This window comes from Mizuhopecten yessoensis, unplaced genomic scaffold, assembly GCF_002113885.1.
Source record: "Mizuhopecten yessoensis strain PY_sf001 unplaced genomic scaffold, ASM211388v2 scaffold5193, whole genome shotgun sequence".
Taxonomy (NCBI): Eukaryota; Metazoa; Mollusca; class Bivalvia; order Pectinida; family Pectinidae; genus Mizuhopecten; species Mizuhopecten yessoensis.
This window is the reverse complement of record NW_018405926.1, coordinates 1,201,095-1,221,558: the sequence shown is the minus strand read 5'-3', so window position 1 is coordinate 1,221,558 and position 20,464 is coordinate 1,201,095. Positions and strand designations below refer to the sequence as shown.

The following is a 20,464-nucleotide window of genomic DNA, read 5'->3' as shown; positions in this document are numbered from 1 at the left end:
ATATTGTATCCTTGTGTTGACGCTGTGGTATATTGCATCCTTGTGTTGACGCTGTGGTATATTGTATCCTTGTTTACCAACACTGGTATATTGTATCCTTGTGTTGACGCTGTGGTTTATTGTATCATTGTGTTGACGCTGTGGTATATTGTATCATTGTGTTGGCTCTGTGGTATATTGCATCCTTGTGTTGACGCTGTGGTATATTGTATCCTTGTTTACCAACACTGGTATATTGTATCCTTGTGTTGACGCTGTGGTTTATTGTATCATTGTGTTGACGCTGTGGTATATTGTATCATTGTGTTGACGCTGTGGTATATTGCATCCTTGTATTGATGCTGTGGTATATTGTATCCTTGTTTACCGACAATGTGGTATATTGTGTTGATGCTGTGGTATATGGTATCATTGTTTTGAGACTGGAATATGTTTTGTCCGTTTTGATACCTTGGTATCTTACGGCCTTGTGTTGACGCTGTTGTATATTTCGTCCATATAAATTGACACTGTAGAACTTTGTGCATTTTTTTTTTGCTATTTTACTTCAGGCTTCAAATAAAAAGAACGAACACACCAGCACATGGTTGAAAAAAGATTTCGTATACTACGATACATTTTTTCCATAGATACAAATTATGTAATGTATATTATGTAGCACATATATATTACACACTGCATTTTATTAGTCTATATGCATATTGCATTACTACGCATTAATTTGCGAAATCCATTCCTTTTAATTTAATACAGAAAATTAAAAAAAAAAAAACTAAACAAAAATGCAATTCAGAACTGCTGTTTTATTATGTAAAATAGTCAAATATATTGTAACAGTCGTTTGAATATCTTTTTTCTGATCGTTGATTTATGCAACGATAAATAATAATGACATGCATATGACACCGGTATTTGACGGGTAAAGTATGATATTAAGTACATGGAGATATATTTTCACTGTGACTAACAAACGTCCAAATAAAAGGGAAGACAACATACCTACTCTAGCTATGGAGAAAAATCCATGATTGTCAAGTTTAATACGCGCCTCCAACTTTCAATAATATAATCTTTGCCTGCTTTGAGGGTGTGACAAAAGTTCAAACCGAGGAGAAGAATTATTGACCCTTTCACTCCTATGTAACTTAAGTAGACTCTACCATGCATTGATCTAGATGAGTCCATTATGGTCTACAGTGGTAAAAGGGTTAAATGGTCATGCCCGAAGTCTGACATTGCACTTGATGCAATCTACCCTGGAAATGAGGAATATGATAAGCGACTCAAAGGCTTGGGATGAAATATGTGGGCAATTTTCAAAAATAGTCGAAATTCATGTCCTCTCGGTGAATATTTCTGCCCTCTCATATAATATTTTCTGGCTTGAGTTTTATCCCAGCGACCGATTTGTGTAATCTATAGTTACTACATGTATGTTACAAAGCCTACCATGGGAATCTTTGGTAAATCTTTTTTTTCTCGATATTTCATCTCTCAAATATTGATCACCTTATCTATACCTTGCCCAAAGAAAAATACTGTGTCTATCAATCAAGGCTAAAATAACAAAATTGGAAAAAAAAATGACTTTAAAGTTAAACAAATATATATCATCACTATGCGGACGTTTTATCTATAGACATGTATTAAAAACACCCACATCAAAAACCAGGAAAAACATAGAATGAAAAATATGTGTGGAAAGATGAATAACTTTTGTCAAAGAGGTGTATGTATTTTTTTTGCAACGAATGATTAATGGCACTATTAATGAGTACACAAATAAGATCTACCTCAATTATGCGTGGGGTCGGGATAACTAGGAGAATGTCTTACAACCTGAACAGTCGAGTTGTAGTGGAGAGTAGTAACACAAGCAACTTGTGTATCGTACAATTGTACACGTATTTTGCTGATTATGGCGGATTCATATATTATAGATTAAAGACTGGAAATCCTTTTTTTTTTTTTATCTAATTTCACTCCATTAAAATGTTAATGTATTAACTTTGATACAATAATAGAAATATATTGAACTGTACGACCCATTTTGCCAACGGAATCAACATCATTGTTTATTATTCTTCAAAATCAACAAAATGTATCGTATACACAAGGTAAAAGAATTTCGATGCGCCCAAACAATTTCTTTCGATTGTCCAGTAAATGAAATGTTCATTGAATTCTATACAATTTTGATATACAGCAACGATCTTCAAATGCGCTTCATAATGAATATGATATAAAGTTACAATAATATTAGTTTAACCAATCGCCAATGCGGAAAATACAGACAATTTCTTTTGATTGTCATGAAATAGAAAGTCATGTTCATTAAATTCTATACAAATATTGACGTACAACATCGAAACATTTTTTTTTAACAAAAGTAGAATTTTTGAATGCGATTCATAATGAATATGTATAAGATATAAAAGCTACAATAATAGTTCAACCAATCGCCAATGCAGAAAACACAATGTAGTCTGGGACCGATATTCATCAAGCTATTCCCAAGTTCTTACTCCAATTCAGGGCTGAATCCCATAATTTGAGTTTAGTAGAACACTTGTATACATGTATTAAGTGTGGGGCCAGAATGGGTATTGATGAGTTCGGAATTAACTCCATTTTACACCACCAGGTTATATCCTGTTGACAAAATGGTGGATGGATGAATATGAAATAAATTCTGTTTTAAACCACAATGCCCCATTTAGTGTATATGCAGTACCAAGCTTTAGATCTACTAGTTAACTTTGTCCAGATTGTGCATTATTGAGTTTGAAGTAGATGCCTTGTTTGGCCATCAGGTCTCCATGCCGACCCTCCTCCATGACCTTCCCTGTCCTAATAACGCAGATTTTGTCAGCGTTACGGATAGTGGACAGACGATGAGCAATGACGATACATGTTCTGCCTTCTCTTGCCTTGTCCAAAGCTTCCTGCACAACCTTTATGAAACGAAAGTAAATATCATTTAACTGGAATGAAATTATTTTTATTAACCTAAAATAATATAAGCATGTCATATGCTATTTAAAAAGCTATACGATAACCTTGGATAGACTATGAGTGTGGATTTTGTCTTTGTGTGTTGTGGTATATTTTGTGTATATTTACATAGAAAATGTACAAAAGGTGTTGAACAATATTTTCGATGAATAAAACTCGGAATTCTGCTATCAATGGTAATGTAAAAATGAATTTCGTGTATCGTTAAAACAACACAATGTAGCGATGAGCAGTTCCCACCTATTTGAGTTTTCTAATCGACAAAAAGGCATCAGCATCTCACATCATAGCCAATCCTTATTCTGTAGTTAACGATTCGTGGAGCTGCATGGAGTAATTTTAGGTTCAATTGTGTCTTGATATATATATCTTATCTTACATGAGTTTCCATGAAACGAGTCTAAGAATTGTTCAAAATGAAAAATTCGTGACGAGCTTCTTAAATCTTATATGAAATGTAAACGAGTGTAAGATCATTTTTATCACATAATCAAGATTTGTGGCTTCATTCGTGTAAAACGACAATTTTCATGCAACCTTGAAATGTAAAAAGCAGTGCGTACGTCTGTGACGTCATGTACTTGTCCGTCACAAGTGACGTCACAATTGAAACGATTGAAACTTACAAGTCACAGGGCAGATAGATCATATTACATGAGTTAATAGGCAACAAATATGACGGGTATATTCACTAGATACTACATTATATTATGTGATAAATATAAGTACTATTGAAATAATGAAGGGCACATCTAGTTTATCTCTGTTTGTTGATATTATTTCATTCCCATTTGAGTCAAGTACTTAATTCACAATTTAGGCAATGGTCTTTGAAATATTGAAGTCATATCTATTGTATTAACCATTAAATTTGTAGCATTATATTTATATATATAGCAATAAAAAGTTTTAAATGTCCATGTACGTGACGGTAAAAATATAAATAAAACAAAACACGAAGACTATAATATATATAGCCGATTATAGTCTTCGTGTTGTGTTATATATATATATACATATGTGAATCCGCGGTATTCTAGAAGAAAAAAAAGAAGTAAAATTTCACGGTTATATTATAAATATCATTATCTCATGATTAAAAATCAATACATCTTGTCACGTTAAAAAGACTAAACGTTTAGTTGGTATGGTCTTTATACTGTACCTTTTCACTTTCCGTATCTAAAGCAGATGTGGCCTCGTCTAACAGCAGTATCTTAGGATTTCTGATCAACGCACGTGCAATTGCAACTCGTTGTTTCTGTCCTCCACTGAGTTGTGTCCCCTTTGATCCAACATTGGTTTCATAACCCTGTGAATGATGCAGTCTCATTAATAATGCCCTAATGTTTTGAATATGTCAGTATTTCTTTAGAAATAATAATTGCAAAAGAGACCACAATTAAGTACGAATGAAAAATAACAATGCTCACAATCATTTACGTAGAGAAGCGTTCCATTTACTTCAATGTCTAAACAATTGTGAATATTATTACATCTCTTCTAGGTTGTAGTCGTTCACGGGTTGTGAATTAGAGAAATTACACAGACTTTTTGTTATCTTTTTAAAACATCTCTGCAAGTACGAGAACTTCATGTGGTCATTGCTCTACATTTTTTCCATCATGTGCTTATTCCTCGGTGGTTACAGAATGTTAGCCTTCGACTGAGATAACAACCCGATCTCGCTCAGTTACAGGTAATGGATTCTATTATTGTTCTTTAGTACAACCTATCCATCTTGCGAATTAACACATTTTCGTGAAATACATATGTGATCACAATGAGTTTATCTATACGACTTACAAATTATATGTATACCATGGATAAAAAGGAGGTTGAAATGGAGATACATGATCGTTATTTTGCTTCTTACTTCTTAAATTGATTGGTCGTTAGGAATGCACATAATGTCATATACTAAATAAATAAAATATCCACAGTTCATACCCAAGATCTTCCTCAAAAGTACAGAGGTTACGTTCCCAGCACCCCTGGATTATATATAATTATACAATGCTCTGTCCGAGCGACTTTTTGATGATAGAAGTAGATTAGTGTGATCATTTGAAGGACATCAGCGGAATCGCGCGGCAGCGTGGCGGTAAAAAAATACTAACTTTAATGTTGGGTGTCTCTCCTCTGTAATTTTCAAAGGATAATTGTATCAGCCTAGCGATTGATCAAATCAAATAGCAAACCGCATAAATTCGATTCCGTCATAACGTATTCTAGGGGTGCAGAGAACGCAGATAAGCAGGAAAAAGGTACTAGAAGCTTTACACACATCTGGTAGAGCATCGATGAACTGGTGAATGTTGGCTTTGCGAGCAGCCTCGATGATCTCCGAAATTGGCACCACACGATCGTTGTCGCCGTAGGCAATGTTCTCAGCAATGCTGCAGTCAAACAGCACTGGCTCCTGGGACACAATACCGATCTGGGATCGTAGCCAATGGATATTCATGTCCTTCACGTTGTGTTTGTCCAGCATCTGGCGGCAAGAACGAAACATTTTGCCCATTATGAATATAAACATAAACCAGTCCTTACTGAACACAACAATGACTCTCTCTTTGTGGTAAATCCAATTAACATAAATGCCTGCTACATGTACTGCTGGAACATTAGTACGTCTGTGATGGGAACAATTGCACATTTATAATTTCGTTTAATAATTCAAATTTATATTTTCGCGTTTTTATTGTATACTGGTATCAATTGCGAAGACGACCAGTTTGTATGGTAAACGTTACAACAACAAATATATTCTATTATTATTAGTTATATATGTATCTTGTGTGATCACATTGCAAATTGTAAGCAAATGAAGTCTGATGATATTTCTGGATTGCCTAGTAATTCTTATTTTTGGAACGCGGGGGAAAGTCTCGAAATACATGAAATAATCACCAAACATAAACCAGGCGATTATAATCAATTATTAAAACAACTGCATGACTGATATCTTGACCTTGTATTTTTGGCATGCTTGCCACACACTGTGGTCCCCACATTCGCAACACGAACTTACCACCGATCCATCCTCAGTGTCATAGAACCTCTCAATGAGTTGTACTGTCGTACTTTTGCCGCACCCACTGGTCCCAACCAATGCTAGTGTCTGACCTGGCTCCACCGTTAGGTTCAGTCCCTGAAGCACCTGAATGTCGGGTCGAGTGGGGTACCGGAACTCCACGTTTACAAATGTAACCTTGCTGTCGAATTTTTCCTGTAATAACCGTGCCAATATGTCAAATATGTTTTTCTTTCGAAAAAGAAATCTAAATTTCAAAAAGTTTTTATATACGATATAACAATACCTCTTTTGTATACTTAAGGATAATTAGTATATGAGAACACATAAGTAGCAAACGAATACCGCGAACTACACAAAGACATTGGGCGTGCATTCTACTTTTCTGTTTATTAGAGAATAAGTCGGCTTCTTTTAGCGGATATGTGAATTAAAGTTTGACTTCAGTTTTAAAGGATATGCAGGAGTTATAACAGCATTATGTTTACTTACATCATTTGGTTTTATCCCATCATCCGATTCGGTATCTATAATTGGTTTTCTGTCCAGCAATGTGAAAATATGACCTGCAGACACTTGTGCTTTGGAAGCATCAGGTGCAAATGCACTTGCGTTTCCCATAGCCATGGCACCGAACACGACAGCAGCAAATACTCTGTAATCAAATCAAAAGAGTTGATAAAATGGTTCCACTGTACAGGTTAAAGTCGCGAAGAAGAGTTCCTCTGAAGAGCTCTTTGTAACTTTGAGTTTCTTCCCGTTTATGAGCATGAAGAAGATCAAACAATCTAAAGGAGTGTTTATTTTTGATTTAGCGCTACTTTTATTGGCATTTGTCTTTTTTATCATTTGCATTCAATCATCTTGATTGCAACATATGCATGATCACCAGTGCAACGGTCGATCCCCATACTGTTTGTGTTCATATCTGTTGTATATGTTATATGTTAACTTCTGTTCCGACGTATTTAGTTTCATTTTTCCTGTAAAATGCATCATAAGTTGAACTTGTTCAGGAATATACCCTTATTAAGTCTTTTAGAAATATTTGATAAAAGTTCGAACGATAAGTATTTGCGTTAAATAGATGTCATTTTTTACATCCAACAATCAATTAACAATCGTTCGTGAAAGGATATAGATTTTGACAATATTTAATTTGTTTACTATTCGTTTCGATAAAGATATAATTCATTCAATAAGAGTGATAATAATATTACAAAATACGTGTGTAAAGTTTTGGAAATGGTTTTGGGAGGAACCATAGAAAGTTTGTTGGAAATAGGGCAGGCAATTCATTTTTACAATTTTTACAATATGTTTTGTATGTACATATCACATTCCCAGACATACTTGAATACGTCATCAAATTCCATTTCGCCCTCCCTGACGAGGTAGGCACCATAGTAGAAGGCCGCTGCGTGCAAAAAGAAAACTACGGATTGTGAGAACGAAAACGCCACTCCTATCAAATGAGCCTTCCTCTTCGCCGCAGTGTACGGTGTATTTAAACCTGCAACGTACAGATTGAAAAAAGTCTCCTCTTTTGTTAAGCTTGCTACCGTTCGGATGTTCCCAATGCCCTCTGTTGCTACCTTGCCAGCGCCCTCTAGTGCCTCTTTGTTCTTGCCAGCTACTCCCGAGAGGAGTTGAAATTCAAGAGCTCCTGCGGCAGCTATGATGGGTATGAACGCTATGATGATTAGGGTAAGCTGCCACCCATATATAAATGATATGATTAGGGCCGTTCCCATGTTAGCTATGTTTTCTAAGAGCTTGCCCATTCTTGCTCCCGATGACTGAAACAAATGAAACCATAATACAATTTAAACATTGCAATATCAATAATTGCAAAATCATTGTTAGACACAAGTATCGTTAATAAGAAATACAAACTTCAAAGTAACAAATATCCATGTTTTGATTAATAATATCTCGTCAGAGAAGACTGAGGTCGAAATGCTGCTGAAGCCGCATGGTGCTATATACATGTCAGAACACTTTATTAATGAAGAAGACAATATGGGATAGGAGCTTATGTAATATAATAGAAACCAACACTAAGTAAAACATAACATGCCAAATTCAGTCATAAATGAATGAACCATTACTACCGAGTTGTGGATGTTAGCCAATTTAATCTTGTGCTACTGTATTATATTATTTGCTAATATTTGTTTTGTTTAATCTAAAATTATTTTGCGATGGTACTTTTCAATTACGCTATACAAATGTGTGATCAGTAAATTTATAGCTTTTGTTACATTAAACTAGGTCGTGCATATCCCTTTTAGTGTATGCTAGTGCTTCATGGAAGAATCCCATTTCATTGCGTTTATATAAAGGGGATAACCTTTTATTTATTTTTTTCGTTTTTGTTCGGTTTGCGGTTGTATATCGTGATTAAACTGTCGGCATTTGCGGACAATATGTAAGACACCGATTTAAACGCAAATCTTCAATTAACTAACATAATGATAACCTTTACCAGTAATTACTCTAGGGTGAAATTTTACCATGTATCTGTCTAATGACACTGATACACACTCTATGAGAAGAAAGTTTAACATAACAGATTTGTTTTATATGTCAAGATGGCAAACAATAATTGTTAGAATACAGGTATATTTATAATTTGTTTAAATATCATCAATATTAACAGGAATGAATGAATATTCAGCAGATTCAAGTTTCAAGCCTCTTCAATATAATTAATTTAACGGAAAAGATAACTTACTCCCCTGACATCAGATGCTTCTGTGGCCAGCCTCGTGGTTAGCGCTCCTGTATTGTTCTTATGGTCGTCAAAGTACGCTATTTCCTACAATTTGACGTGTTGTTATGATATCCGTTAATGGTATTGTCTATCAGCATCATTATCAATAATTACTAAATAGAATAATTTCAATGAAAATAATTGAATTCCAATTTTCATATACATGTATACACTTTCTGGACGCCATCTTTAGTTACATGTATCTGTTTTTTACTCTTCTGCCATTTTCATGCAGTAAACAGGATAATATAGCCGATTAAGAAATTGGTCCATTTTTTTAAAGAGTGCACATATTATGTGTAAAAAGGGTTAAAGTAATGTATTATGAATTTTCTCAATTCTGTACAAGTTAAAAATATTTTCTCTTATATTTTCTTTTTACAATAAATTGATTGTTTTTTGTTCCTATGTAAAGAAAATACTTACCTGTCTAAGCATGGCTTTGAAACTCATACTTCGTAGTCTCATAGTTAAGATTTCACCTGATTTCCCAAACATGTATCCCTATTAACAGATAACAGTTAGGTTCATATAGAACGAAAACAAAACAAAAACAATCTTTACAAAGGTATATTACGAAACCTGTCTAAACTCAACACTACTTAGACTGTCTATTCGTCTATCTTTGAATTATACTAGCCTAATTTTCATACCGATATACCCTGTTGTACAAATCCTGGTTTCCACAGGTTTAGTGTCATCGAGTTTGTATATCGAGATGTGGTTTCGTTTACACTTCGGTATTGTCGTATTTACCAACCATTACATTGGACAATGTAATTATTCTCGATACGCCAGGGTTACACTCACTTACGTTCTGAGTATCCCTCAAACATAATGTGACATAATCGAAAGTTAGCTATTTGATTGCTTTTGGGTTAAAATATAACGACCAATCAATATACTGATTTCTGTTCTTTGAATGTTACAGAGGAGAGACACCCGACTTTAGAACGGTTACGCTGCCGAGCGATTACTCTGATGTAAATCAGAGGATCGAAATAGTCTACTTGTAACATCCATAATGTGGCGCATACAAAGCCTTCGATTTCGTCATGATTTATTCAGGAGGACGTAAATGAGTACGCACCTATAATTTTGAGGATGCAGAATAACGTGAATAAACTGATATATATGTACAAACAAAAAAACAGCTAATTACTTATTATGAAAGTGTTTTCGTTACTTTTTATAAAAAAAAAAACAAGTCCCCGAAGTAAAACTTTGCGTAAAGCTCAATGTTACTGAAATCGCAATGTTACGAAATACACACAGCAGCTAGTTTAAGTTGTACAATAATGGACTGTTATTATTGATTAAACACCTAACTGCTATACCATCAGTGTTGCTGTCTGCAACTGTTGACTGTTTCGTTCGATTTAGACAGTTCTGGATTACTTGTAGAAATAACACTCTTTTAAAAAAAATTCTATTTGATATTTCATATGTTAAATTGTTATTCAAACAAAATATTTTCAACAATGAACACCTTTTTACCCATCTAAGTATTTTGCACTTAAAAATCATATATATTCCAAAATGCAACAACGATCGCAATGGCTGTTCAATTTTGACGAAATGGTTTTTTCCGGGATTTTGTCAGAACATAGATATCAAGAGATTGTTCCGGTTCACAATGTATATAAATTGGCGTTATTTTCCTAGAATACATACACTGAACTGCAAATATTATGATTAAATAAAATATCTTATACCTCAACTCTGTACTTGGTGAAATACTTACTTGGAGAGTCAAAGCAATAAAGCTTCCCACTGCGATCCCTACTAAAATGGCGACGTATTTTGCAATTTCTCTTTTCTGGTATTCAGTATCTGTTGACGCAAATGCCTATACAAACACAAAATAGTACGAAAAATTCACCAGCGATTTACTTAAAAATACTTTGTGATGATCCAGATAATATGTTCTAGTCTGTTTTGATTTAAGAACCGGAAACACCCCATTAGAATTGTTTATCATCAATGCAATATTACTAATTTCTATCTACAGAATACATCCCAGTAATTTTAATTGCCATTTTCACACAACTAAGCGTACATGTAATTAAGTATGTCTCATATCCATATAAAAGGCATCATATGTGGGTGGTATACGTCTGTACATGATATTATTAATTGTGAACGTAAAAGGTTATGCTGTAAAAATAAACGTATCGTTGTACGACTGTTTTGTGGTAGATGCTGACAACACGAAATAATTCGTAACGTAAAACAATAGAAGAAAATATTCACAATTTTTCACATTCAGTATGATAAAATGAATATAAAAGGAAGGTATCAGCTACTCCTTTTTTCGTATAACACTAAGAGTAAACCTCAAAAATCTGACAATGAAAAATATAACAGGATGCTACTAACCTCCAGAATCCCGGCGAAAAGGACGGCAAAAGCTGGCTGAACAGCACCAAACATGATGCTTCCAATGCAGCCGATGATGATGAAATACCATTCAGGGGCATTCATGCGCATAATCCTTCCAAACGACCCTTTGTTTTTAATTTCCTCCTGTAGAATAAAATGAAAATATACAAACCTATATTCAATGCCATCAGGATACGTTCTTAGCACTTCTACTTTTGTTTACTCACGTATAACGAACAACATGGTCATAAATATTTAACAAGATTATGTTGGTACTTCTACATATCATGATATCTGTGACCTGTTGGGGTTTTTTTTGCAAAAAAAACATAAAACGATACAACAGTGTCAAAATATATTTTGAAAATATACGTTGTGCTCCATATGAATATATAGGACGTCAATGAGATAACGTTGTGGAGGTAAATAACAATTAAGGAACTGATATCGATTCAAGCGAAAAATTTGAGTAAAAAAGGGGAACATGTTTAAATTCCTACGCCAAAAGTTGTACATATTGTAGGGGTTATGATGTTTCCCGTCAAATCTGTGAAAATATGAAAAAGGTTTTCGACTACATGTAAAACATAATAAATGAGTCCTTTTAATTGACGACACTGAAACGTTAGAATTTGAGAATGGATTGTAAGAACAATGATAAGAATCTCAAAGGGAAACATTGTATTTCTTTGTGTGATATGGAGTTCGAAGTTTTTTATTATGCTCATTATTGTGCCTTCTGATTTTGTTGTCAACAGTTCTCGAGTTCTCGATGCGAGGACGTGACATGACTTGGATTTGACCTAGAATTACATGGCGGATGCTATCGATGAGGAGGAGACGCTTACCCTCCAGAACACATGGTCTTATTATCTTTGTTCTTATTTCATTTCTTCCCTGTTAATCTTTCCCGTGTTCATATTTCTCCTCCTAGTTTTATCGATTTTGAGTTCGATTTGCGTTTTTGTTGACACTTTGGCATTAACGTGTTTTTTTTAACATGAAGCTCAACTTGTTTAGGATATACGTCTGTTGACCATTAAGCTCAGTTGGTGTTTCGTAGGGGCGGTCACCAATCCAACTACTGACCACGCTCGACGTTGCTGAACCGCACAGTTGGAAAATCTAGCTTGCAAGTAAGGCAGTATTTTCCCATCATACCCCTTAGCTATCACATTAGTTATAGCGACAGTATAGTGATCGGCGTTCAATTGTTTGAATATTGTTCTGGTCCAATTATATTTTACATGCATAACAGTGATAACACCGTTGTATATATTTTGATTTATTTCATCGTTTTGATGTGTTTACATAAACATTCCGCAAGGTATGCTTTCTATTTCAGTAATGATTACCAAAGGTATAGTCATGCCGTAGAAACCCTTCCCAATGTATAGTTTCAATTCTTGGCAGTGGTAAGGGGATCCTAAACTATCGCTCAGTGATCTCTTGGCGCATATATTACAGGTAATATTACTGAAGATGTGAACGTTACATGAAACATACTGCAGTTTCTTCCATCCAAACATACGATGTAGTACTTGCCTCTTTTTCAGCATCATCCTTGCCAGCGTCTGCGTCTATCCCACCAACTGTGTGATGTATTTTATTCCCAGTATCTGTCGCCTTCTCAAGCAGGTTATTGTCACCTTTTGTAAGTTAAGATAGAATTTACAAAACTTGAAATATCTTATTATAACATTATAGTTGCTTAAACAATACATTTAAGAGTATCTTATTGTTTTTCCTGACGTGACCAACCTCACAAAATTCATCAGATAGCTGGTTGATGTGCATGTGCCTAACCAAAAGGTCTCAGAAGGCACCATTCACCAAGCAGATGATTAATCGACACGTGTCATGACAAATTATTTTTTTACTGCGTTTAAATTTCTATAACATAATATAAGGGCTCTGTGGCACTTGCTTTCCCCCTATTTGTGTATACAAATGTATATGATGTGTATTGAAACTTTATTACGCAATTTGTCGCTCATGATTATGAACTCTAACAGCGCGAATGAGATATATTAAACTGAAACGTTTAAGACCTGTTCATGATATTTGCCATATTTAAAGTAGATATTATGAAAACGTTTGAAAATCCGTGTTTATAAAATATTTGGATAGGCATCGTATCATATCACACCGTCTATATGATGCAATGTGAATGAAAAACAGTATTACACTTGGACAAATAAAAGGCCAGTCTAAGTATCCATTATGTTAGCAGTTGCAATATTCAACAATAACAGTTTTGTGTTATTATAAATAGTGAAATGAGTGGACACTGTTTTGATACGAGGGAACAATCGAAATAGTTTAGAGCATTACGTCGAACTAAATATATATATTACCTCCTGAGCTCTTCGTCTGAAAGTAAAGAGAACACTCAATAAGAGGCTGATACTCATCAAGAAAAAATCATGCAAATAAGGACAATGATTATTAAGCTTATATCAGTCATACATGTAGAAGAAATAAAAAACATATTCTGTATAACTTGTAAAAGTTGAATATTTCATAAATTCTGGTTTTTGCTTTTTGCCTATACATTTAAAACTATTTACTTGGTACCGTGTAAGACGAATTTAACTTATATTAAGTAATATTTATTTTTCATTCATTTAGCAAATTAGATGAGTATTTAACATTTATCAGAGAAAAACGAAGACGAAATTACACATTTAGAAATTCTTTTCTCTCAAAAGCATGCATTTTGGTGAACGGCAGAAAAACAACCTGTCTTTTAGACCGACATTTACCATTTAGTGTTTGAATCGTGCTTTACTGATGTTTTCATGTTCTTCTGAAATAATCACAAGAACATACCTGCAGTTTGACAAGTGTACTGTAGATACCGCCCTTCTGCATTAATTGGTCATGGGTTCCCCTCTCGGCTATGACGCCATCTTTAAAACCAGCTATGGTATCCGCGGTTTTAATTGTAGTCAGTCGATGTGCAACAACTAAGGTGGTCCTGCCTGCTCGAGCCTTGTACAAATCATAAGTAAAGTTTGATAGGCACAACTATATTTTTACTGTATACAATATATACATAATAATAATGCCATCAAATTCTAGCTGAAATCGGTACTTCTCGTGAAGCTCTGCTGCACCCGAAACAACACTTAGCAGAAGAAGAAAACTATTTTGCACTACAAAAATGGGTATGCATACACATATTTAAAATTGCATGACAACGCTGAAAGGTAAATGCAATATAATGTTTAAAACATATTTTGTGTTTGATACTCTTGGTAACTGTTATTGAAGTTTCTAAGTGAGGGACGGAAATTCATGAGGTAGATGAAATGAATGTAGCTTTCGAAATTCCCGTCATTTCCATTTAGACTTCTAACCTTATCGAGAGCTTCTTGTACAACAGCCTCACTCTCAGTGTCGAGGGCCGACGTGGCTTCGTCCAGTAGGAGTATACGTGGATCCCTGACTAGGGCACGTGCGATAGCCACTCGTTGCTTCTGACCACCACTCAGCTGAGCTCCTCGCTCTCCAACCAGTGTCTCGTATTTCTGAAATACGTTATTGTTTATACTGTAATAACTGATTTGATGTGATGCAAACAAGGCAATGTTCAAGCTTGCATCATTTTGCGAAGGTTTTCATGCGGTGTAATAAATCCCTGTGGTGGAAAAAGTGGAAACTACATTTTGAATAACACTATGAATGTTGATACCGAAAACTTTATTACTGTGCGAATTCAAAACTTCCCCAAAGAAATCGCAAAAATGTAACTGCGCAAATGGACCATAACCAATCCCATAACCATTCATTACTGAAAAACTGTATAAAATTATCTTGAACATACATCGCCTCATCGGACAAAATAGAACATGGAACTTGTTTATGAGTGCAAAATAAACATTACAAAAAAAAAAACATTTTAGCAGGCTAAATTTTGTATGTGCAAATAAACACTGCGCTGACACAAAAGACATCAACGACAGCTTCAAAACCTGTCACGTACATCCGGGAGATCCATGATGAAGTTGTGAGCATTAGCCATCTTGGTAGCATTCTCGATCTCGCGATCGGTGACGCCCTCTCGGCCGTAACGGATATTTTCTGCAATGGTAGTGGCGAAAAGTATCGGTTCCTGGCTCACGATCCCGATGTGCTGTCGTAACCATTTTACATTCAGTTCCTTTATGTCGACGTCATCTATCAGAATCTACAAACGTAGAAAAGAAACCGCTTCAATATCTCTCTAAAAACTACGTAAAAATAATTCCATATAGTCATAACCCAACAGTCATTATCGGCAATTGTGATGCCAAGCCATAAGTCAAAAAAACAAAAACAATTAAGGAAAACAATATTTATAAGAAAAAAAAAAACTTGAACAGGACGTTCATTAACTATTTTTGAAAGTTCTGCATGCTAAGAATTACGAAAAATACAAACAAACCAAATATGTCAACTGGTGTATGATCTATGCGTTTCAAGGTGACACACCATCATATCTTGATATTCAATAACACTTTTTTTATTGGTATCAATCGTTATCAGTAAATATTGGGGATAGCTGTGTTGAAAACCTGATCAACTGTTGCATTTGTATGTTGTATTTCATGATTTGATGATTATTTTGGACCCCTATACGAGTAATTTCGTTTTCAAAATTTAATATTTTGGGAAATTATTCCATAAACCAACTTGACCCATGGAATACTGACCTGTCCTTCTTGAGGGTCGTAGAACCGTTGAAGAAGCTGTACGACAGTACTCTTTCCACATCCACTTGATCCAACCAAGGCAACCGTCTGACCTTTATCGATAGCAAGGTCAATGCCATCAAGAACAACTACATCCTCACGTGCTGGATACCTAAATTTTACCTTCTGAAATTTGATAGTACCTTCGACACTCCCTGGCTTCTTTCCTTCTTCGGAATTACTGTCAATGACAGGAACCTGTCAATTTCGAAAGCATGAATGTTTATAACACCTAGTTGAAAACAAAATGGTTTTTTTAGAGAGAAAAAAATGTTTAATAGTAAACTACTTCAAATTAATTGAAAAATATATTACGTAAATAAGATCAACGTTTTGAATAGTAAATAATTAATTATAATATCTTGAATGTTAAACATATCAATTAATTTGACAGAAACTTCTTTATTGTTTTGGATAATCACAACTTGTCATTTCCAATAACACTAATTTTCTCTGGCATATTTATCATTCATATGCATTTTTTCAACTGTGATCCAAATAAATCGAGTGAATATCAAAATAAGTACATTATATATGATTTATTGGTTTAATAATTTTAAGTTTAATCATATAATTTGTAATATTCAATCCCAATCCTGGCATTCTTGAAAAGTAGTTTTCTGAGAAATTTGTTGGTATATGTTCAAAAAAAGGTGACAGACTACTTGCCAGTGAAATAAGCTTATAAACCATATAAGCTGCTCCTCTACCAGAGGATAAAGCCTGTAGGTTGGGCATGGCATTGCCCATAGCGAAGGCACCAATAACGATGCTGAAAAATACCTAAAAAATACAACTGGGGTAAGACAAGATAGCATTTTTTTCGCGGCAATAGCAGTTGGAGACGCAAACCTTCCGGTAGGGTCTGACTTACAGTTAGTTCCTTGTATTTTATAACATAGCACAGTACGATTATAAACATAGGTATTCTTACTGACTATTATAATTACCATTGTTATTATTTTTAACTCATAGCGGAGATATTTTCGGAATTAATAAATGAATGAATGAATGAATAAATATTACATGAATGAATGAAAATGAATGAACGAATGAATGAATAATTGTAAGGATACTGAAACCAGGCCAGCACTGGCAGTATCCAAAAACATGTTGTGAACAACAAAAACAATTAAAAGAAAATGTATTTTTAGTGTCAGTCGTTGTTTCCTTTTCCTATTTTACTAGGTGTAAGCTGCTTAACATTATGTTAGAACATTTCGTTAACTTAACATGTTCGCTCAACTTTCAGTATAATGTTAAGTGTTTTGGTGGATTTGTGTTGGCTAATTATGCTTTTCCCATGCTGGAGCTCTAATGGAAAAAAATAATTGCCTACAAATATTGCCTGCGCCATGTTTGTCCCTTTTACCGTAAGCATTTTAATAGGGTCATTGGTCCCTATTTGCTATTTAATATACATTTACATATAGGTACCTTTTTTCTGGAGCTAGGAATGTGTAAAACATATTTTAATGTGTTACCTAAGCCATGAATTAGGAATAAGATACATCAGTTTGGTATGAATGATAAAGGATGTGTGTTTTGGAAACAAACAGGAATTGAACATTTATATTGCGATCTTTCGACAACGTCTGATTCCTTTGTCAAGCAAATAGAGTAAATGACCGGTATATCGACTCAAAATCGCTGAAAACAATTTACTGAGCCACAGTGTGCCGAATAAGCTACCTCAGCTGTGAAACATCATTGAGACATTTCGCCTAATATTGCGCTCTAATACTGCAGGTAGGTTATATGTTTACCAATTCCGCCCCTTAATGGATGTTAAAATGTACCAAAGTACTCGCTAAGGGTATCAATTTTGCCATCACAGCTAAGCACCTGTTAGTGGAAGAGTTGTAGCGGCCACAGAGATTGCAGTTTCAAAGCTCCCTAGAAACAGAGGTTGACCAATCAAGATCGGGGTTGATTTGGGTCCTAAAAAGAACTTGAAAACAATGTTTTATCAGGACTCTGTCGATTGTTACTCACAATGAGGATAGTCCCAGGGCTGTAGAGATCAGGCTGATCCCTTGTCAGCTTTGCACCATACCAGAACCCGAGGGAGTCAGTAAGGAAAATCAACATATACGTCACACCAAAGGACAAGCCGTTACCTAACGACTTCTTCACACCAATGTCACGTGCCTCTTTTAAGTGCTTGTTGTACCTGTCAAAGTGGAAAACATTAATGATTTGTTTGATTTAAACATTATTCCATTGAGCTGATTATATTTCAATTATTTTATTTCAGGAATTTCCAAAACAGTCACGAACTCTTTACTCAGATTCTTGTTTTGTATGTACATTTACATTTTTTGTCAATTTTACTTAACTTTAATTGATAATATCTTGACAGCATTACTAATCCAAATCATTATTAAGTATCACAGGCCAAACTGGCGAAGTGTTAGCAAAGGAAGAAAAAAAGCGTAAGACGATATCATACTTTACATCGAATGGAATAACAACAGACAGAAAACAAAAATAAGCCCCCTCCAAAACTCCCCAAACCCCGCATCAGACTTGTACCAGCATAATCAGTTTATTGATGGTGGCCACGTAATGGTAGAAGTACCCTACCCCGTGCGGATACATATCCCTTCAAATGAATGTTATATGGTATACGTAGCGACAATTATACCATGTAAATGAAACTATATTGATTTTATGAAAAACCTCAATGATTTATTTGTATGTGAACGATACTTTACTGTATATGTGGTGTGAACGTAATATAATTTTTATTTGTTTTACATTGTAAAAAATAAATCTGCATCATACAATATAGCAATAATGTATCTGATGTTATTTGTCTTTAACCCAACCTTTTGCAGAATGACATTCGTTATCTTATATCGTATTAAGACCAAATAGCTGATGACAATACTTTAGTTTGTGTTGTATGACCATACTCAAAGTTATTTGATATAGAAAATAAATATATATTACAGCTGTCTTAAATAGAGCATTCCCCTACGTTCTTCGGTATGAAAATACTTAAAAAGTATATGACTGGAGTCCCACTCTCCGACCTTTTATAGGATGACACATATTACCATATATTGTATTGTTGACCTTATATGGTAGGGATGATATTTTACACACCTTTGACACTCCTTACGTTCACCTCCAAAGGCCACCACGGTCCTGACTGAGCCGAGAACCTCCTCAGCCACTGCGCCCGCCTTGGCATATGCACTTAGCTCCTTCGACGACATGGACGCCATTATCTGTTCAAACATTTAAACTCTGATAACCAACTGTTTATATGTTATTCCTTTATTTTTCTAAAGCTAAATGTTGACAAATCCATAATGACTAAGTGGTTTAAGCTATACCAAGCAATTGTAACGATCTTCAAATCTTTCATTAGTTTTCCAATAGATTGCCAATACTTCGCGTGCCCACCTTTCTGCACCTCTATTTACGACTTCCAAACCCATTTTTCGTATCTTTAACGACAACTGAACTCACTTTCAGTACCTGTTAACGATAGCCGAGCTCACTTTCCCGTTTTTTAACCCACAACAAACGCGCTCACTTGCCAATACCTTTCCACTACCTACGAACTCGCCTTTTTTTTTGTACCTATCAACGAAAACATTAATTCCCAGTTACCCAACAAATACCTCTTTGATTTTGTTTGAATAATTTTGCTTTCGAAAATATATTACACGCAGAATACGAATGTCAGGAGTTACCTACCTTGGACATAGCGCCCGCCGCCACGCCGAGAAGTGGCGCCACCGACAACATGACCAGTGTAAGTTGCCATCCATATATGAACCCTATGATGAAGCTTGCAATGGCGGACGAGAACCACTGGAGAAATGTACTCACTTTATCACCTATGCCTTCGTGAATCTGGTTTATATCGCTACAGGAAAAAAAATGAGTTAATATTATAAAAATAGATATTATCTTTACTGCCTGTCCACACAAGAATATCATGCAACCAAGCATTAATGTACCATCTTGCTATCAAAGCTTGTAATAATTACTTCTGCTCATTCCGCTAGGCTACTCAGTTATCATGAAGCATATATATTGGGATAATATTGTAAAGTGATGATCATACAAATGTTTAAGTGATCGTCATATATTAATAATATTATGTCAAATTATCAAATACATCCAAATAGTAATGCATTCAACTAGCATAATGATCAAAAAGTAAAACTTACCCTATTTAACTCGAGTACGCACAAAAAAATAATGTGTGCATTATACTTTCTCCCTAAAAGTTTGGTTAGGGTTATTTGTTTAAAGTCCTATAACAGCTAAGGTCATTTAAGGACGTGCCTCCATATGTGTTGTGTATGCCTGTACGTGTGTATGTGTGCCTAGACAGTGTGTGATGGTGTATTTGCCTCCCTGTGATAGCGGGGAGTAGATGCCGATTTTGTAGTGCTATCTCACTGAATTAACATGTCGAAAGCACCAAACACGACATTTTACCTAGTCACATTATACTGACAACGGATGAACTGGTTGTTGTAATGTCCCTTTATG

The 20,464-nt window shown here is 34.9% G+C and overlaps 1 protein-coding gene across 3 annotated transcripts in view; it reads right to left on the bottom strand.

The window, feature by feature from the left end:
• Positions 1 to 794: 794 nt before the first annotated feature.
• LOC110450375 (multidrug resistance protein 1A-like) overlaps positions 795 to 20,464 on the bottom strand; it is a 32,004-nt gene continuing 12,334 nt past the window's right edge. For 2 of the 3 annotated variants that reach the window (XM_021497856.1, XM_021497859.1), the window contains 20 exons: positions 19,658 to 19,829; positions 19,058 to 19,182; positions 17,942 to 18,119; positions 16,616 to 16,729; positions 15,908 to 16,144; positions 15,199 to 15,402; positions 14,573 to 14,743; positions 14,043 to 14,204; positions 13,568 to 13,583; positions 12,756 to 12,859; positions 11,208 to 11,354; positions 10,573 to 10,677; positions 9,255 to 9,332; positions 8,790 to 8,873; positions 7,406 to 7,851; positions 6,545 to 6,707; positions 6,050 to 6,247; positions 5,303 to 5,509; positions 4,181 to 4,327; positions 795 to 2,954 (listed from right to left, as the gene is read on the bottom strand). In XM_021497856.1, coding sequence (XP_021353531.1) covers positions 2,754 to 2,954; positions 4,181 to 4,327; positions 5,303 to 5,509; positions 6,050 to 6,247; positions 6,545 to 6,707; positions 7,406 to 7,851; positions 8,790 to 8,873; positions 9,255 to 9,332; positions 10,573 to 10,677; positions 11,208 to 11,354; positions 12,756 to 12,859; positions 13,568 to 13,583; positions 14,043 to 14,204; positions 14,573 to 14,743; positions 15,199 to 15,402; positions 15,908 to 16,144; positions 16,616 to 16,729; positions 17,942 to 18,119; positions 19,058 to 19,182; positions 19,658 to 19,829 — 3,259 coding nt within the window. In that variant the 3' untranslated portion in view covers positions 795 to 2,753. The remainder of the gene's footprint in view (positions 2,955 to 4,180; positions 4,328 to 5,302; positions 5,510 to 6,049; positions 6,248 to 6,544; positions 6,708 to 7,405; positions 7,852 to 8,789; positions 8,874 to 9,254; positions 9,333 to 10,572; positions 10,678 to 11,207; positions 11,355 to 12,755; positions 12,860 to 13,567; positions 13,584 to 14,042; positions 14,205 to 14,572; positions 14,744 to 15,198; positions 15,403 to 15,907; positions 16,145 to 16,615; positions 16,730 to 17,941; positions 18,120 to 19,057; positions 19,183 to 19,657; positions 19,830 to 20,464) is intronic. The other variant, XM_021497858.1, reaches the window with a different exon arrangement.